The following is an 18655-nucleotide window of genomic DNA, read 5'->3' on the forward strand; positions in this document are numbered from 1 at the left end:
GCTGGGCTTTAGAGAACAAAAATGAATGTATGGGGTGCAGAAAAGGCAATAATAAATAGGGTCATTGTTCTGAAATGAAAAGTCGGATTTTAGAGTAAAGCCAATGAAAAATGAATGTTCTGTGATATTATTAATCTCTGTTGTCAGGCTTTATTTGAGCCAAGGAGTCGTTGAAACTGAACTAATAACTAGTCACTAATAACACAGATTTGAATCCCTCTTCCGAGGGACACTTCCTGTTTTCACATGTAATGTTCTTGTTAAGTGTATAGCCTTTAAATAGCTTCTGGTCTGTTGCTTGTTTTCAATGATTGGTTGCAGTAAACTTCTCAAGATACAAAGATATTTTTTCCAGCGAAAGCAAGTTACTGAATTGTATTTTTCTCTTGCAATTTTATAATTCTGTTTCTATGTTTTACTGTTGAACAACTGCACAGATATACAGCCTGTTGGGTTGAGACCTGTTTGACTCCATTTCAGCCCATTGATGTAAATGGGTGAGTGTGATAGAAAATACTACACTGTACTGGCAAAGTGTATCTCGTCCATTCACTCAGAGGGGGTTGAACCTCGAGGGCCATTGGTCTTCGCGACATGACGTCACGCGAGTAGGAGTGGTGCAGTGGTTTGATTGGCAGCATGTTCTCTGGTAGTCTGCTGCGGGACCAGGACAGACAGCTGAGGGGGGTCTGAATGTCCAACCAGGACAGTCCGGTGACTCTACCGTCAACTGTCAGGCACGATTCACAGGTAAGTCGGAGCTTGTGCTCAAACGTATACTGTGTTGTGTTCTTCTCCCCCGCTGGTCGCAGACAAAGACTTAGTGGTGTTTGAGGTGCAGTGTAGAGTTTGACAGAGGGGGAGGTTTGACCCCCCACAGACCCAGCCTGCTGCGCCGCGGCTCCATTCTGACACAATCCAGTTCGCTTTGTGCGCCCTTCGAGGAGCCCGGTGCGTCCTTTTCCTTGTCCTGTAAAGCACCAGGCGTGGGTTGTGTTCGTAAGTGTGCGTACACGCCACAATGGATCGGATGGGCAACAGAAAGAAAAAAATGGCCGCACGTGTGGCGAAATCGATGCGATTCTACGGCACAGTTGTCTGGTCAGTGTGAACGGCGCAAAGGATTGGCACAGATTTGACGCACGGTTCTGGGCGCGCACGACGCCGTCGATCCACGAGCGGGGAGACACGCGGTGTTGTTAGGAGAAGGAGGCTGGGACGCGCCGCCGTCCCGAAATGATGGGCTGCAACATCCTACAGGAAAGGGTGGTAGGTTTGGGGGGAAAGACACGGAGAGCTGCGCGCTGTCACTACAACAACTCCTGATCCATCACTGCGCCTTATTTCCATGTATGAAAACTTGAAGCTGTCACGCACCGTGTGCATTTATGAACCACAGACCGTTAGTTTGGCACAGACTGGCAGGCGCAGCTAGACCGTGCTATTGATTTTCCTTATTGTCCTCCACTGAGCTGTATGAGTGCATCATCTAATAAGAGTTCACTAATAAGATGCTGGGACCGCTCTGCGTGAGCACTTAGTGGAAGCACAAAACCACTGCACTGTCATAACAGACTTGTGCTGCTCTTTGGTTCTTCTGAGCAGAGCTGCTGAGGTTCACCTGACTGGATTTACAATCAGCTCTCCACCTGAAAAATACAGGAGCTGGGGGCAGACGGTGGAGCGCTTTGGAGGCAAAGGTCTGCACAAATAAACCATAAAAATAAAAAAATGATAGATATTATATTTTCCATATGTGGAGACATAAGCCTTGAAAAGAAAATCCTATTTTTTTAGTTGTAGCAGAAATCTGACTTAAAACAAATTAATTTTGTCCAATGTGATACTGCATCAAATGAAAACAGGAATGATTCAAGCTTTTGGTAAAAAAACCCAAAACTTTTTCCTAAGACCATTATGGTATCACTGGCATTGCTGTTCTATCCCCACATCTGAGTGACCAAAGAACCAAAAACAACCTTCTCTTCTTCTCCTACATCTGATACTCATTATCAGTTGAATTGGAATGGGCTGTTGGTTCATGAGCATGTCATGTCCCGGGCACGTGATATGGAAATCAATGATGACATGCCATTTCCTCTAGGATTGTTGTCGGCAGTGGTGGAGAGTGAGTGAGTGAAAAGTCTAAATGGGCCACCAAACTGACTTGGAGTAGTTATACAGATCCGGTTGCATCTTTACTTTATGACCCTGTCCCTCTCAGTTTTCTAACAAGGCCTTAATCTGATTTGTTGAATCAGATCAGAGGAACAAAAGGAGGAAGGGAAGGAGACAGGGGACAGTTTGGTGCAGCAGCGCACATGGGCAGGGACATCCAGTCAAATGTTTTCAGTCCTGATCCAGGATGACCTCTATTGTTCTACGTTGTGATAAGGCACAAAGTGAGACCTCGCTCAACTATCCCTTCCTGTCAGTGTGGCAGAGGTAAACATGGCTTTCGTAACGGGCGAATCAGCGTCACAATCCCACATTCCGAGGCCTCGACATGTTCATATTTAATAAACTGCCATGGGAGGATTGGAACGGAGACAAGAAGCATAAAGAGCCAGACAGACACACACACACACCCAGACACACACACATAATGACTCAGACCTTCCACCGAGGAACAACACTTTACCTACACACCTACAGTCAGCCCTCCTTGACCAACAGTAGTCTCACCTCTCTACTGTCAGCACTCAGACTGACTGGTCCCAAAACAGTCATCACGAGATAATTGCATCTCTGTCAAGGAACATACACAACTAAATTACACACCAGCACTACGGTTGTTTTTAGGTGTTGTGTGTGTGTGTGTGTGTGTGTGTGAACTCCTAACAGGTGAGTTACAAAAACATTTACGGCTGGTTTTGGTTTTTCCTGCTGCAGTCTGTGTAGTGCTGATTCACTAGATTTCTTTCACCACTAAGGCCTTAAAGGGATACACCACTGCAGATAAATAACACAATAAGTCCAAGGAATATCAGGCAAGGGGAAAAAATCTCTTTTGTTGGTGAATTCACTGATTCTAGAAAGAAAAACATCACTCTTTCTGCAGCGATTGTACTGACTGTAGAGGAAGAACACAGGAGTTATAAGACACTCAAATGCAACAGGATCAAATGAGGTCATCAGGAAATCAGTCCAGATCGTAATTCAATTCATTTCTACTGCATCTCCAGATGATAGAACATCAGAGTGCTGTGTTGCTTCCATGAAAGGAAATTCATGTTTTTTAAAGATTCTCACTGATGTTCAAACAAAACACTCTCGTCCTTCCCCGATCTCCTCTCCTCCGTGCATCTCTGTTTTGAATCCCCTCACCATCGCACAACATCGGTCTCTAACTTTACTCGTGTTACTTACTCGTGTTCTTCACCCCCCCCCCCCCCCCCCCCCCCAGCTCCTTCCTCCCTTTCCCAATACTAATGATCAGTAGCAGGAGGCCGAGGAGGGAGGGCGCAGGCGCAGCCATGTGGCGGGTTACATTATGTCACGAGGTGCTCATTATTAGCATTGCTGCATGTGCTGTGCCCAAGGGCTGGAGTGAGGTGAAGCTGCATCATTCCAAGCACCAGCTGGAACGATAACGGGAGGGAAATAAGATTGGTTTTGGTGAAATGCAGCCATGTAAAAAATAATGTCTGTGAAAAATGCTGGTAATAAAAGAGCCGGTGTGGAGATTAGGTGCAGCAGGAAGATGGAACCTGACGCTTTTACATCACGTTTTTAGTAGGGACTGGAACGGGCTGGAGCGCTTCCCATTGGCAGAAACAGATGGATTGATAGATTGTAAAGAATTTTTTTTTTTTTTGAAAAATAATGCAGATATTGATTCTGAAAGAATGCTATCTTCGGGGGTCACTGAGTAATCCTCTTATTGAGCTGCGTGGAGTGACCTACATAAGGTCTGTCTAAAGGCAGCGGGCTGACAGGCAGGGCAGGGGGAGGTGGGTTAACCTACATGATTCATCCTTATCCACCGTGTCTATCAAATGCATGTATGCCCCTGGCTCCTCGTGTCATTCAGCTTCTGTTTCGCGCAGAGTGAAGTTCACTAATTGCTCCGGAGTCGGACCGTCAACTGACACGAGGCAGGACAGGGCTCCCCGGCCTCCTTTGTGATTCTCGAGTCACTCACTGGGAACGAGAGTGACAGCTGCTCTCTCTGGGCACGTCTCGTGCAAGGAGAATAGGGGACGCAGTTTTCAATGGCTCCACCAGGATGAATGCAGTAGGAACTCGTCCGTGTACACGAGTGTGTGTATTTATGTTTCATGACCCCAGGGAAGTTGTATGTTGCTCCATTCAGGCTTGAATACACACCGAGTAAGCTGAATGAAGTTGGTGGTAGAAAAGGACTTATACAGCACATTGTCAGTGTTCTATCACACAACCCGACTAATGTATCAGGGCTGACATTTGGGTTGCACACATGCCGGGAATCAAACTACCTCTCAGTCTCTCAGCGTTTATCACCTCGCACTTCAGATGAAACTGATTGTTGTTGTGATTTAGATAAAATAAACGTCCTGATTCTCCTCCATCATCCTGCTGACTGTCATCATCTTGGCAGAGTGCTGGCGCTTTTGTTGGTTTGTTCGTTCAGGGCCAGTGGCAGCCGTGGCTCTGAATTAAAGGACCATTTTCTCTGTGTACCAAAAGGAGAAAACAGTAATCGAGAGAACACAACATCAAGGAACTCTTAACTCCGGTGTTTTCTCACTGACCTGGTTGAAGCGCTGACGTTCAAATCATATCCTTTAAACCGCCATGTCTGACTTTGAATACAACCGCTGTCTCCATTCACATTGGGATAAAGAATATTTTTAGCACTGTCAAATCCCAAATCCTTTGAATGGAAACACTTTTAAATGCAGACGTGTTTTTTATGCTATTCATGACTCCAGCAGCTGAGGAGGATTGGGAATTTCAGGAAGCAGTAGCAAAGATTAAACATGTTCTGAAATTCTTTTCCCACAGCAGTTTTGTTTCATCCATTCCACATTATCTCGTATTAAATCTCCTAAACTGGCACTCAGGTTTCACCGTATTTAACATTACATTTATGTATATTCCATAATGCCGACTGGAGATCCACATCCTTCGGAGCTTTAATTGTTTCCGACTGGTGCTTCCTGGTACGGTGACTTACTGATGAATTGCCCTGGTGACTTTGCCTCTATTAACATTCTTCTAAGGGATATCCTTCACTTTCAATGAGCGTGCCCTGCCTGCCTGTAATCTGTGTTGCATAATGAATTGACTCCACTCTCATTCTGCCTCCTGCTCGTACAATAAAAGACCAATTAGCTGCAGAACGATGGGTGCGAGGACCCTAGCACGGCAGAGAAAATAATAATAAAAAAAAGGCAGAGCAGTGATGGCTTCACTCCCTCCTGTGTGGTGTGATCACCTCGTAGGACCTGTAGTGTTAGGTCACAGGTGAGATTTTGTTGAGTGGTTGAGTGCAGGTATCGGGTGTTTGTAATCACACAACAATGTTGGGTTTTTTTTCACTGCCTTCCATTATCTATTGTTCCACTTCAACCGTGTTTTTTTTTTCTTTTTCTCTGCTGCACAACTCTTCAGCCAGACAGATGAGATTTAAACATCCGTTTGCAGGGTAGAGGTTAGCGTGTAAGTCCTTAGTTTTCACGCTCGGAGTCAATTTAAGAAGAAATGAAATGTTCTGTGAAACAGCCCTTCAGCGAGGATCTATTGATTTGAGTAGCTGAGTGGTTCCTTGCTGAAAGTTAAGTAATTTGTACTGAAATATATTTTCTAGTGAAATAACAGCAGTTTTAAACTAATGACTAAAATAAATCTTGAAAGATGCCGTTGGAGAAATACTTTGTTCTAAGTTCTGGTAAATCCTTCACTCTTTGAATGAAACACTCATCAAAACCAATGACAAATCACTGTTGTTTGTTGCAGAAACATATCTTACACTGAAGAAGTGAGGCAATGCACTGGCACTGCTTTGTATGTCAGTAAGACTCATACATCACAGAGCAGACTGTGGGCCCATTAGTAAAAACACAGTTGCCTCAATCATGGAAAACCATCTTAACCTTGTTTGGAAGAGGTAAAGGCTGCCAGACAGATGAAGCAAGAGAGAAGAAAAAAAAAGAAAAACAACAACGAACAAGTGTGTGAGGAATGATAAAACCCGCTGCGTAGGAATGACCTGAATGTTTATGTCTCCTAAATTTGGTCTTGACTATTTCTCACACGTCTGTCTCTCCCTCTCACCAGATCTTCCTGGTTGACTGATGACTTGCCAGTAGGACCAGTAGTTGGGGAAAGCAGACTGGCACAGGTAAACACACAATCTCCTCCCCACATCTGTTTGTTTCACACACACACACACACACACACACACACACACTGGAAGTGTAGGAAAGAGGTCTCTGCATACTGACATGGTTTGGTCTGCACACTGGGAGATTTTCCAGGGTTTGAAGGGAAGAGGGAAGGATGCTGGAGGCAGCTCTTAAAAATCACGGATCACAGAAGAAGAAGCCGGTTTACCAGCTGTTCTGCTAGAGCTGACGTTCATACTGGGGTTGTTTTCCTGCAAAGGTCGTCATATTCATCTTATTCAAAAAATTCAAGGATTTGTTGGAAAGAAACTTTGTTGTTGAGTACAAATGTATCCCGCGGCACGGTCTCCTCTCAGGTATGGACAGACAGCGAACGTCCAACTGAATTATTTAGCAGTATTTTTCAAGTCGATGCAGGTGAAGACTGTTGTAAAGTTTTCCTGGATTAAACTCCCAGAGTCAACTGAAAACAATCTGCATTCTGAAGCCGCCTTTTCCTCTGAATAATTAACCAATTATACTAATTAAACCACAATCAAACTGCAATCATTACAGACGTCAGATTCCCTCAGTCCATATTGACTTCCCATGATGCTCGGCTCTGTTTTCTCCCCACATGGCTGCCCTTCTTCAGTCAGACATCAGTGTGAATTAATCTCTTTTTCGTTTTCTGTGCTGATTTTTAATGTCTCACCGCAGTTAACGCGCGACTAGAGCGCTGTTTGTTTTGAAGGAGATAATAATCCCGTGCTTTTGTGACCAGATTAAACCATGATGTCCCAAATAGGGGGAGGAGGTCTGGTCACATAGAAGATGCAGAGGGGGGAGGAGAGGCATTATGGATTAAATCCTATCTGCTCCTCATGGAACTGTGGTGATGTTTTGTTATCTATCGTTATCTATTTTTTTTTATTATTATTTGTGGCCTTAAAAATCAAGAATAAAATATCTCATCCACATTATTTATCTGCTGTTGAATGCTTTTTAAGATCACATGGGCCATATAAAATGACTTGGCGGGCCACGTTTGGCCCCCATGCCTTGAGTTTGACACGTTATATATGTGGTGCAGTGGTCTCAGTGCTTCCTGGTACTGTGCAGAGCAAATGTGGTTTCAGAGGTGGGACTGAACCGTGTACTCCTGGTTGGTAAGAGGTCGAAGTTGAGCATTGAACCCAGTCACATACACATGGCTATGTTAAAGCTGAGCAGAGGATTGTGGGTAAACCCTGTCACCGCATCACTGTGAAATGAATAGGCGCGAAGGAAGGTCTTAGGGCACGACAAGAGGAGAGAGGATGGAGATGAGAGAAAATAATGAGAAGAAGACTTATGGACAGTTCTTATTACGCAGCAGCTCCATCCGCTCTCACTGTGGAAATGTGCACGCTGCTGCAGCGGCAGCGGCAGCGGTGGGATATCTGAACCCTGAAGAGAAGGAGCGGGAAATGACTGGGAATGTCGGGTCAGGGCCTCTTCTCTAACACTTGTGTAAGATGAGTTACATAATCCAACGTTCAACTGCTGTGTGTGTGTGTGTGTGTGTGTGTGTGTATCAGGCAGGGGCAACCTAACTTCGGATGCGGGAAAACCTGAAGAGGGGGAAACTGGAGTGTGAGTGGAGGGGGGTAGAAGCAACAGCCGGAAGAGGATTGTAGGATTATGTGTGTACGTTATCAGTGGGGGAGGGGGAGGAGTATCAGGGTGAGGTATTAAAGCTAGAGTGGAGTAGATGGAGGGAGTGGACGGACCAGAACTGGACACATGTCCACATCTGTGTTTACGACCCAGCCCTGTATCTCTGTTTGCCTTTTCCAAACTTTTAAACACCAACTTCCTGTTACAATTCCATCTTCTCTTTTTTCCCACTTCCCTCTTCAAATCCAACATCTCCTGATCCCACGTCTTTGTTGTTCTCTTTGTGTCTGTCTGTCCGGCTCCTTCTCCCCTGTACTTTTTCTGTCTCTGCGCGTGTGTTTTGTTGAAATTTAGAGCAGAGGTTAGGAGGAGACTGAAGGACAGAGTTGCAGAACTGCCGGTGGTTGGTCTCCCAGTGGTTAGTCTTAGCATATTTGTGGTACCAGGCGACAAGAAAGACGGTTTTGGCGATGGTCGCGGCTGTGGAGGATTCTTGTCCCAGTGGGACACGAGAAAAGGAGGAGGTGACGCCGACCAGACAGTCTGGAGAGAAGGGGTCAGGAGATGGACAGACCACACAGGGAACAGATGCGACTGGAGGTGAGGGAAGGAGGAGGACGAGGAGGAGGAGGTAGCGTGTCGTGGGAGGGTTCAGAGATGCTGTACTCCTTCCGTTGTTTTTGTTTTTTCGTAAGAGTTTTCTTTATGCAATGATTTACAAGGTTCCGACGTCAGCGTTTATTTCTGCAGACTGTGTGGGAAACCTCAGAATTCTCCAAACCTTTTATTTTAGATTTACTAAAGTTGTGTCTCATGCATAAAATGTTTCGTGATTCAACCTTTTGGGAATAATATGTGCATTACACACAATACAACTGCAGTAAAATCACCAGGAAACAATATTTTCATATGAATCTACTGTCTAACTGTCAGAACAGCTCCTTAATTACATTTTTAAAAGAAGAAGGATCAGGTTGCCAACCCCTGGTCCGTGGACTGATGGTGGTCTGCAGATCATTTGGTACTGGGCCGCAGTGTGAAAACATGTACTTCAATTTTACTAATTTAATTTAAAAAAATAATTCCAGTCATAATCTGGTAATGTTTGAAAACAACAGGTCATTCAGAACAGAATAAAGTCTAAAAGTAGTAACAGTAACAGTTATCGTACCAAAGAAACAGGCCTTCACAGGTTGTTTTGCCAGAGCTGGGAGATGGTTGCGTCATTGACCTTCTCTTCACACACTGCAAATACACTTTTGTTGTTACGAAGGTGATGCATTGTTGTGTCAAGTGGAGATAATCCTGTGATGTCAGTCTCACGAGGTAAAACACAACAGTGGGACACACATAACAGGTTCCCAGGTCATTACTCATGGGATTTGTTTCAGGTTGCTCAACAGACAGAGTTAGGAACTCTTCAGCATTAGCATTCACCGCACACGGTGCTGCTAGGTGTGTACACAGCTCATGCCTGATGCCGAGTGATTCATTATGGAGATGAATGAATCAGCTGAGAAACAAAGCTATTGTCTTCTGTGCAGCGTGCTGAGCACTAAGCTTTTAATAGTGTCTTTAGGCCAGACTTAGACTTAGGACGTTTGATACGATCGCAGAGAGCTCAGCTGGACTGAGGGGGAACAGTAAGGTACACACACACACACACACGAGCAGACGTGGCAGAGGGGGTGGTGCACCAGCCGGGATGAGCAAACATTCTGAAATGACACAAAGTTGACGAAGACGGTGAACACAGAGATTAGAAGAAAAGTGTATCTGTCCTGAGTGAGTGAGTTATTGAGTGAGTGAGTGAGTGAGTGCAGCTCTGCTGCTGTGGCTGCTGTTTTAATCCTTGTTTACTGTCGTCTGGAGTTTTCTTCAAATCACAGCTCTGCTCCCAAACACAGTGTGTGGTCCTTCCTAAGAAACAAACACCCAGAGTCGCCATCGTTTTTATATTTTAGAGCAGGTTTAAATACAACGTGCCTGTGGTATATATATTTTGCTCTGTAAATATACCAGTCCAACAGTCTGCAGTGCAGTTTTCCAGCCCTCCTTTTTGTCCTCTTTTTTAAGAGGATCATAAATATTTAAGGTTTATTTTTGCATGGAGCCTGGTGTTTATAGAATCTGGCTGTGTGCTCTGTGGCCATCAAACCGCAGTGGGCTTTTCACTCCACTGTAAGATCAATTTCATTTTTACTACTTCTCCCTTTCTCGCTGTGCAAGTGTATGCCTTCCTGCCTGCTACAGGAACAAATAATCATTGATTCTTTTTAATGGAACTGTCAAAGACTGTTCCGACTGGTCACTGCGTGGGCTGCGAGCTCCGCAAAGACAATATGAAATGGTGTCACACCTTTGATTAGTGATCACCATGTGAAGCTTTGACATCTTCTCTACAGTACGAGTGCAGCTGCAGTAGAAAAGCATTAACTCTAGAGTGAACTTTATTGGCTCTAAATGAGCAGCCTTTAGAATAACAATGTAAACAGCGCTAACACACAAACACTAACCCAACATACTATAAGTTTTGTGAAAAAAAAAGTATGGAGCAATGGAGGAAAGTGTAGGTATATGTATCACAATCATAATTATTTTGATTCAAATTGAATTAATAATTGTTCAAAACTCATTTTGATTTCCAAAGTGTCTATATTCCAGTGCTAACACCAACTGTACAGAGAGGGGAACCTTCTTTTTAACACACGCTCCATCCATTTTCTTCCAAACTGGCTGAACCTCAAGCCTGATAAATATTCAAATGATATTCAATCACATCGCAGAACCAAAAAATGTTCTGAGGCATGAAACCATTTAAAATTGACTGTGTTGTGATGCGCAATATTAGCTAATACGCTAATATCTGCTCTAATGAGAAGACATGTTGAAATCACTGCTGTGGGCGCCGCTTCTCACAACGTATGGCCTGACTTTATGACATAACACCTGAGTCAGGCTTACAGGGACAATTCATGGGCATGTGTCAAATGCTGACTGAGCAAAACTGTACTACACCCATCACACATACACATTCCCAGGGCTAAACGTGTCGTACACAGCCGTACACGAGCCACAAGACACTGACTCCTCGTCTGGGAGCTACAGTTTCTCACCTCTCTCTTCCTCTGGCCGTAACCAGAGCTCACAGGACTCTGTGGAGTTCATTCATCAGGAACCTTCTTACATTTTTAATCTTGAATAGTCTGGAATTTGCTCGGCTCCTTCAAGGTACTGTATGTATTATGCAAAGGTTCTCATCTGGAACTTTGGACCGGTGCTATGGATTTTATGAACTGTGCTCACCGAGGTGCTGTGACCTCAGAGGGACCTCTAACTTAATCAAGAACTAGGGGCTGGTAGTGACACAAACAGCTGGTGTCAACAATATGTCAGATCATATTTAATTAACGATTCCACTGACCCTCCAACACCACTCCAGATGTTGTACACTGGGTCGTTCCACTGCAGACGTATCACTCTGTACTCAGTCCACAGTTGAATTCAGTTACTCTGGACATATTCTTCTGAAATATTCAAATTTCCCCCTAACCCTGCCTCTGTAATATGTGATTTTACTCTCAGACCCCGGCTGCATTATGCAAACTGGAGCTGGTCTAATATATTCTATGAATTTTGATGGAGACAATCTTGTCCTCAATTTCTGTTCTGCTGATTCTGAAGCTGGGTGAGGACAATCTAGTGAAGACGTCATTCCGTCCATAGTTCATATTTTTCCTTCTTAGTGCTCTTTAAAAGACTCCTTCTTCTTCCTCTTCCCGCTGCTGTGTGTTTGGGTTTTTGCTGTGTATGACTTTCACGCCTGGCTAACTCCTCTTATCTCTCCCGTCTCTCTTTCCGTCTTTGTCCTTATCTCTGGACCTGTCTGTGCAGCCATGCAGCAGGTGGCGGATAATGTGGGTGAGACGCCCAACTCCACGGGGGCCAAAGACATCGACCTGCTCTTCCTGCGCGGGATCATGGAAAGTCCCATTGTACGTGTTCACCTTTGTAGAGGCAGTGAAGTTCAGTCAGGAAATGTGTCTTTAGTTTTTCTTTTTCTGTGACTGTTGTCATATCCCCCCCCCCCGGTCCCCCCTGGCTCCCTGCAGGTATGACACTTGTAGGATTAAAGATGACTGATGGTTAACAAATACTCCTTAAAGTGAATCAGCTATGGGAGTACTTGTAGGACGCAGTACATCGTCTGCTGTCTACTCTCACCAGCCTCTCCCTCTGTGTCTTCGCTCTCTCTCTCTCTCTCTATCTCCCTCTCTCTCTCTCTCAGGCTCCGGAGCAGCAGGAGGAAGTAAAGCTGGAGGCGGTGCAGGACAACAACGTGGAGCTGGTGACGGAGATCCTGGGAGACATCAGCGGCCTGAAGGTCAGAGATGACAGCGCGGCCGAACTGTCCAAGATCCTGCAGGAGCCGCACTTTCAGGTCAGCTGCTGAACATGTGAGAAGCTCATGGGCATCGACACAGCGGGGCATGTTTGTACTGCTGCAAGGGTAAATAAAGCAATATCCACTGGACGTACAGTGATGGAGCTGCTGCAGGGTTACATATTAACTCAAACTGGGAAGTGATATACAATACTGTACATCTCTAAGGCAGTGAGGTCCAAACTTTTTTTTTAAGAGCAGAGGATTTAGTAACGTCGAGAAACATAAAAACAGTCCAAATGTAATCCTAACATAGGTATCAAATATTAATACTGCATCGAAAAGGTTTAAAACTCCATAAATGGTAATTCACAGGAGCTAAAAATATCAGTAAAATTTGGATAAATTAATTAAATTAAATGTTTTATTTGTCAGAAAATTTGATCAAAATCCTATTTCTATCTTCAAGTACATGTACTGTAGTACTGTGTATTATAGTGATGCTAATTAGATTGACGTTATTAAAAAATAATAATTAGATCAAATCCATGTTCATCTCACACCACACACACGCCTGAAAAGAACCAACCTCTCACTTCCTGTATGGATCTACATAACACGTAGTATTCTACTGCATGCAGTACTGTCATACTGCAGTGTTTTGACTGTAGATACAGCAGATAAAAAAATGGCGTCACTGTCCATCAGAAGGACACTAATCCCATACACCTGACCAGTTAGTGGATTTCCACAAGCTACAGTGCTAACAGTCTCTGAGCCCTGACACGGCTCTGCACCAATCACAGCCCTCCGTGCTGTAAGCCGAACGGATAAGAACCCGATGACCTACTGAGAGAGAGAGCCACAGAAAGGCACTCTGGGAACGAAGAGAATGAGAGATATAGATATTACATCACAGACTGAATGAGGTAGTTTTTAAATACTTTTCTATCTCAGTAGATAGCCAGTAGTGAATAGTAAATATTAGTAAATGAAAGTACTTGCAGTGGTGAGCACTCGTCTGCGAAGTAGCTGAAAGTATTTTCATTCTAATCTATATTTGTGCGCGTTGAGTCGTAACATTTGTTAAAGGAAATCTGCAGCTCTTCACTCCGACTTTGTCTCTAACTTGTCCTTTTTTTAAACCATTCATCCAGTTTCAAATGAATTCCATGGATTTTTTTTACGTCGGCTTTTTAAAATTATTTCTTTCAGACCAAAACGCTTATTATGAAGAGATTTAATTTACCTGACTCGAGTCGTAATTTACTCTAAGTGCCTTTTTGGCTGCTGACCAAGTGCAGAGCCTCCTGCTGCACAAAAGCCAATTGATTTATCATTGCTTCAATGTTAATTTGATGTTAAACTATTGTCTGAATTTAAGTAAAACTTAAATTGATTTCTTGTCAGGCCGTATCTATTTATAGACATTAAATATAGTTATTTACAGGTGTGGAATGCATTTTAAAAAATTACCTAAATTCTGTAGTTGTGTTGAAACATGTTTTATTATTCCAGCGATTGTCTGCCTGTTGTCTGAGATCACATTATATTATCACATAATATGTATTTGTAACTCATTCTATTTATTTATTGGAATTTAGTCAAAATGTCATAAGATGTGCGCGCAGTAATAAATAATTAAATTATCTGCAGCCAAGCACATTATATATATAAATTATCACAGAGTGATGGACAAAAATAACGTTTTTTCTGATGGAAATGCTGCAGTTAGACGTCCATCTACGTCTGACAGCTTTATGTGTTTAATAGTCCAAAGACGCTTCATCAGCAGCAGCGGACTGTGTTGAAGGGCAGCAGCCAAGAAGCCACTTCTCTGGAAATGGTACAAAGAAAAAAAAATTTAAAAAGTGCTTCTGGTAAAATACCTTTCTTTTTTTTTACTTTACTGCTGATAATGGATTAACTTTCTTTTTTTTTACTTTACTGCTGATGTTTTTGTTCTTTTGGATTTAAAAAAAATTACATAATATGACCGGTCCTGAAAACTCACTTATCAAAAAAAACTAGCTGAAATAAATCTGCTTTTTGTCCTTAAAGAGGCATTAGTGTCATCTCTCTCTCTCTCTGTCTCTCTCTCTCTCTCAGTCTCTTCTAGAGGCACATGACATGGTGGCTTCCAAATGCTTCGAAGTCCCGCCCCCTCCTGAGATGGCCAATGACGCAGCTGTGAACAACGCCCTGATGCAGGCTGATGCCGTGCGCATGATTGGCATCCGAAAGAAGGCCGGAGAGCCGCTGGTGAGCAAGGCACTGGCAGACGTGTGTGTGTGTGTGTGTGTGTGTGTGTGTGGAGTATAAATTAACATGTGGCTCATATAAGATGTTTAAAAACAAGCCCCTAAAAATCACCGATGCCCCTTCACCTCACAGGGTGTGACCTTTCGGGTGGAGAAAGACGACCTGGTCATCGCCAGAATCCTGCACGGTGGAATGATTGACAGGCAGGGTCTGCTCCACGTGGGCGACATCATTAAGGAAGTGAATGGCAAAGATGTGGGCAACAACCCCACGGAGCTGCAGGAGATGCTGAAAGACTGCAGCGGAGGCATCACTCTCAAAATCCTCCCCAGCTACAGGGACGCTCCGGCTCCCCCTCAGGTCCGCCGGCGTTAAAAACAGGAGAGCACACACACACACACACACACACACACAGTTACACACCAATGTGCTGAGGGTGAATGTGAGGCAGATGTTGGGCAAATGGCACAGAGCTGGTGTTATGTCCCACGGACTTCCCACAATCCCCCACGTAGGAATGTGAACCCTCGCAGCTCTAATAATAAACCTTGACATGCTGTCCAGGTCACACTGGCCTTTCTGCCTCTTATTCACAATAATTAAACTCGTGAAAGACAGTAGTTCATTCCTCCTCCTCATCTTTCTGACAGCCTATGGCCGTAAAAATGTGAACAACCTTTTAGAAAAATGAATGGATGGTTCGTCAAACGAGAGCAAACTGGTAACATTTGTGTTTGGCTGTAGGTGAACAGGCAGCGGTGAGACTGAATGAGACATAATGCCAAATCATATCCTGCTCTGCGGCCGGGGCAGCGAGCACAGTGTACTTTACTGGCTTGTTTTATTGCTTCCGCTGGTTGCTTGTTTAATCTAATACATCAGCTGGAGCTCTCAGCCTCCCTGTGAAAAGTCTCCTGTGTTACAGCAGCGTGAACAGCTGTGTTGGGTGCAGTGTGAGACAGGGGATGTAATGAGTGTGAATGAGCAGACACAGGACGGCTCGGCTCCTGCCGTGGTTCTTTTTTTAGTTTTGGGTCTTGTATGTTTTTCAGTCAACAAAACCACTTGAACCACATTTTGCCCAAAGAAGAAATCTGTTCTGGTTCTAACACCGGTGACTGTTGTTGGAGGTCTGTGTGTGTGGGGGGAGAAAAGAGAACGGAGAGACTGTCCTGTCTGTCGCCTGAGCCAGACTGTTTATCAAAATAGTGCTCAAAATATCCTTACAAGTGCCGTGAAACATGAACCACTTTCTTAAGTGTATGTAAATAACTTAACCATTGTGAAGTAACAGTAGAAAACTGGTAACAGTGTCAGGTTTTATTAGTTCCGTAGTCTCTTCTTAGGAGCTGATGTATGTTGCGTAGCATGTGTCGCGATATTTTGAGCCTGAAGAAAACCAAAAAGCTGTCTGCATAGACTGATGTTATGACCATGAACAGGCAGAAAAACAAGAGCGCCAGGTCACCTAACATGTAGTGGATAAAACTGACACAGAACTGTGCCTGTGTTCCTCGCAGGTCTATGTGAGGCCGTACTTCGACTACAACCCAGCAAACGACAACCTCATCCCCTGTCGGGAGGCCGGCATGAGCTTCACGAGGGGAGACATCCTTCAGATTGTCAACAGAGAAGATCCAAACTGGTGGCAGGTGGTGTTTTATAGGCATTTGTTCTGTTTACGTGTGTGTGTCTGCTAAACAAACAAGGGTTTAGAATAGATTTAAATCTGAGCTGTGATCTGTGGCAGGCGTGTCACATGGTGGGCGGAGCCACTGGACTGATACCCAGTCAGTTTCTGGAGGAGAAGAGGAAAGCCTTTGTCCCTCGAGACTTTGATGGGTCAGGTATGTTTCTGGAGATAAATCTCAGCACACACACACACACACACACACACACTGACATTGACAGTAGTACACGAACAGTAAACTGTTCTCTGGTTGGAGGCACAATTCAATAAATACCCAGCTTGTCTTTTCAGCCGTGCTGATGTTGAAAAGATTGGTTTGGGTTTTGTCAGCTGCCAAACCTCTTTCACTTTTCAATGACTTGACTTTACCACTGAAGAATGATTGATGGCAGAAACGCCAGATGGTTTCAACTTTAAACCCTAAAAATAGTCCACATCTGCCCCCTTTTGGCCAATTACTGTAAGTGCACACCAACACCCAGGTGCGTCTGCTGTGTTGTAGGCATCCTTTGTGGCACAATAGCAGCAAAGAAGAAGAAGAAGATGATGTACCTCACAGCCAAGAATGCTGGTGAGAAAATGCCAGAAAAACACTTCATTCTAAGCTCACTTTATCATTGTTTAAAAATACTGATCACGTGTGTGAACAGAGTTTGACCGACACGAGCTGCAGATCTATGAAGAAGTGGCAAAGGTGCCGGCGTTCCAGAGGAAAACACTGGTTCTCATCGGTGCTCAAGGTGTGGGTCGGCGCAGCCTGAAGAACCGGCTCATGGTCCTACAACCCACACTGTTTGGCACCACCATACCATGTATGTTCAGAAAAGTGAATGAACTTGTCTTGTACTTCACTCATTATCATGGAGGGAAAAAAATCCTGATTAAAACCTTTTGGGCCTTTTTGAGCCAGACACTTCCCGACGTCCCCGCGACGACGAGCTGGACGGGAACACCTACCATTTCACCAGCAGGACGGAGATGGAGGTGGACGTGAAGGCCGGACGTTTCCTGGAACACGGAGAATATGACGGGAACCTGTACGGAACCAAGATCGAGTCCATCCACGAGGTGGTGGCCACGGGACGCACGTGTATTTTAGATGTCAACCCGCAGGTGAGAGAGGGTTCAACAACACTGGGAGAATGTTGATGAGCAAACAAACATTTCACCTGTGGAATTAATATTTAAGGTGGAAGTTTCCAGGGAAATTGGTTGAAACTTTTACACAAGAATCAATAATAAATTAGAATTAGTAATGAGTTTTCTTTGATAGTTTCCAGGGAAATTGGTTGAAACTTTGCACAAGATTTCCAGGATTTTTAGAGTCACCGAATCAATAATAAATTAGAATTAGTCATAAGTTTTCTTTGATAAAAAATAACTTTTCTATTAGAAAAGAAGCCTGAACGGACATTTTTGAAGGCTGTCTCCTCCTCCCTCTGTGTCCTTGTCCAGGCCTTGAAGGTACTGAAGACAGCAGAGTTCATGCCGTATGTGGTGTTCATAGCGGCCCCTGACTTTGACACGCTCAAGGCCATGCACAAAGCTGTGGTGGACGCCGGCATCACCACCAAGCAGCTCACGGTGAGTGAACACACACACACACGTCTTTGTGTAGCATACACACACAGGACTGAGCTGGTGACGTAGTTAGATCGGCTACAGGAAGAAAGAACCCAGGAGTGGCGTTCAGGTGCGGCTGAAAGTCGGTACTAGTCCTTTATATCTGGAGGACGAAGCAGGGATTAGGGAGAGAAAAGTAGTGATTTGAATTCATACTAGGTTCCCTCCCGCAGCCAGCAGTCTGCCCCTGGTGGCCTCTTTTTTCATTGATTTTAGACCACGGTAACTGACTCCACTTCTACGATGGACAACAACGTGGAACCAGTGACCACTGATTCATTTGTGGATTGTTGTTGTTTGTTTTTCGACTTCCTGTTTCGTTCCAGTAACTCTAAAGTGTGTGTTTTTAACAGGATGTGGACCTGAGGAAGACGGTGGACGAGAGCGCCCGCATCCAGAGGGCTTACAGCCACTACTTTGACCTGACCATCGTCAATGACAACCTGGACAAGGCCTTTGAGACGTTACAGGCCTCTGTGGACAAACTGTGCAGTGAACCCCAGTGGGTCCCAGTGAACTGGGTTTACTGAGAACCAACACCAGCAGCAGCAGCAGCAGCAGCTCCACTGATTGGGTGTCAGCATGTGCGTGCGTTTGTGACCACAAAGGCCAAAGAAGAGAAGAGTGTGAAAACACTTCTGCAATAACATCAATAACGATATGACAAAAAAAAAAAAAAAAAATTCCCAACAGCTCTGTCTCCTCTCGGGCCTCCACCTTGCAGCTTCT

The 18655-nt window shown here is 44.4% G+C and overlaps 1 protein-coding gene across 5 annotated transcripts; it reads left to right on the forward strand.

The window, feature by feature from the left end:
* Positions 1 to 625: 625 nt before the first annotated feature.
* Positions 626 to 18649, forward strand: pals2b (protein associated with LIN7 2, MAGUK p55 family member b). 5 transcript variants are annotated; one of them, XM_008331269.3, is made up of 13 exons: positions 626 to 750; positions 6262 to 6325; positions 11862 to 11962; positions 12256 to 12408; positions 14461 to 14613; positions 14746 to 14973; positions 16134 to 16265; positions 16364 to 16460; positions 16806 to 16874; positions 16954 to 17115; positions 17214 to 17416; positions 17759 to 17887; positions 18280 to 18649. In XM_008331269.3, exons 3-13 carry the CDS (start codon positions 11864 to 11866, stop codon positions 18454 to 18456), a joined length of 1602 nt encoding a protein of 533 aa, XP_008329491.1. In that variant the 5' UTR covers positions 626 to 750; positions 6262 to 6325; positions 11862 to 11863; the 3' UTR covers positions 18457 to 18649. The 5 variants fall into 5 exon arrangements, with proteins under 5 accessions (XP_008329491.1, XP_024921030.1, XP_008329495.1 ...); XM_025065262.1 differs by lacking the exon at positions 11862 to 11962 and having other exon boundaries at positions 12256 to 12424; XM_008331268.3 differs by lacking the exons at positions 626 to 750; positions 6262 to 6325 and adding an exon at positions 7940 to 8567.
* Positions 18650 to 18655: the final 6 nt, after the last annotated feature.

This window comes from Cynoglossus semilaevis, chromosome 18 (genome assembly GCF_000523025.1).
Source record: "Cynoglossus semilaevis isolate Cse_v1.0 chromosome 18, Cse_v1.0, whole genome shotgun sequence".
Taxonomy (NCBI): Eukaryota; Metazoa; Chordata; class Actinopteri; order Pleuronectiformes; family Cynoglossidae; genus Cynoglossus; species Cynoglossus semilaevis.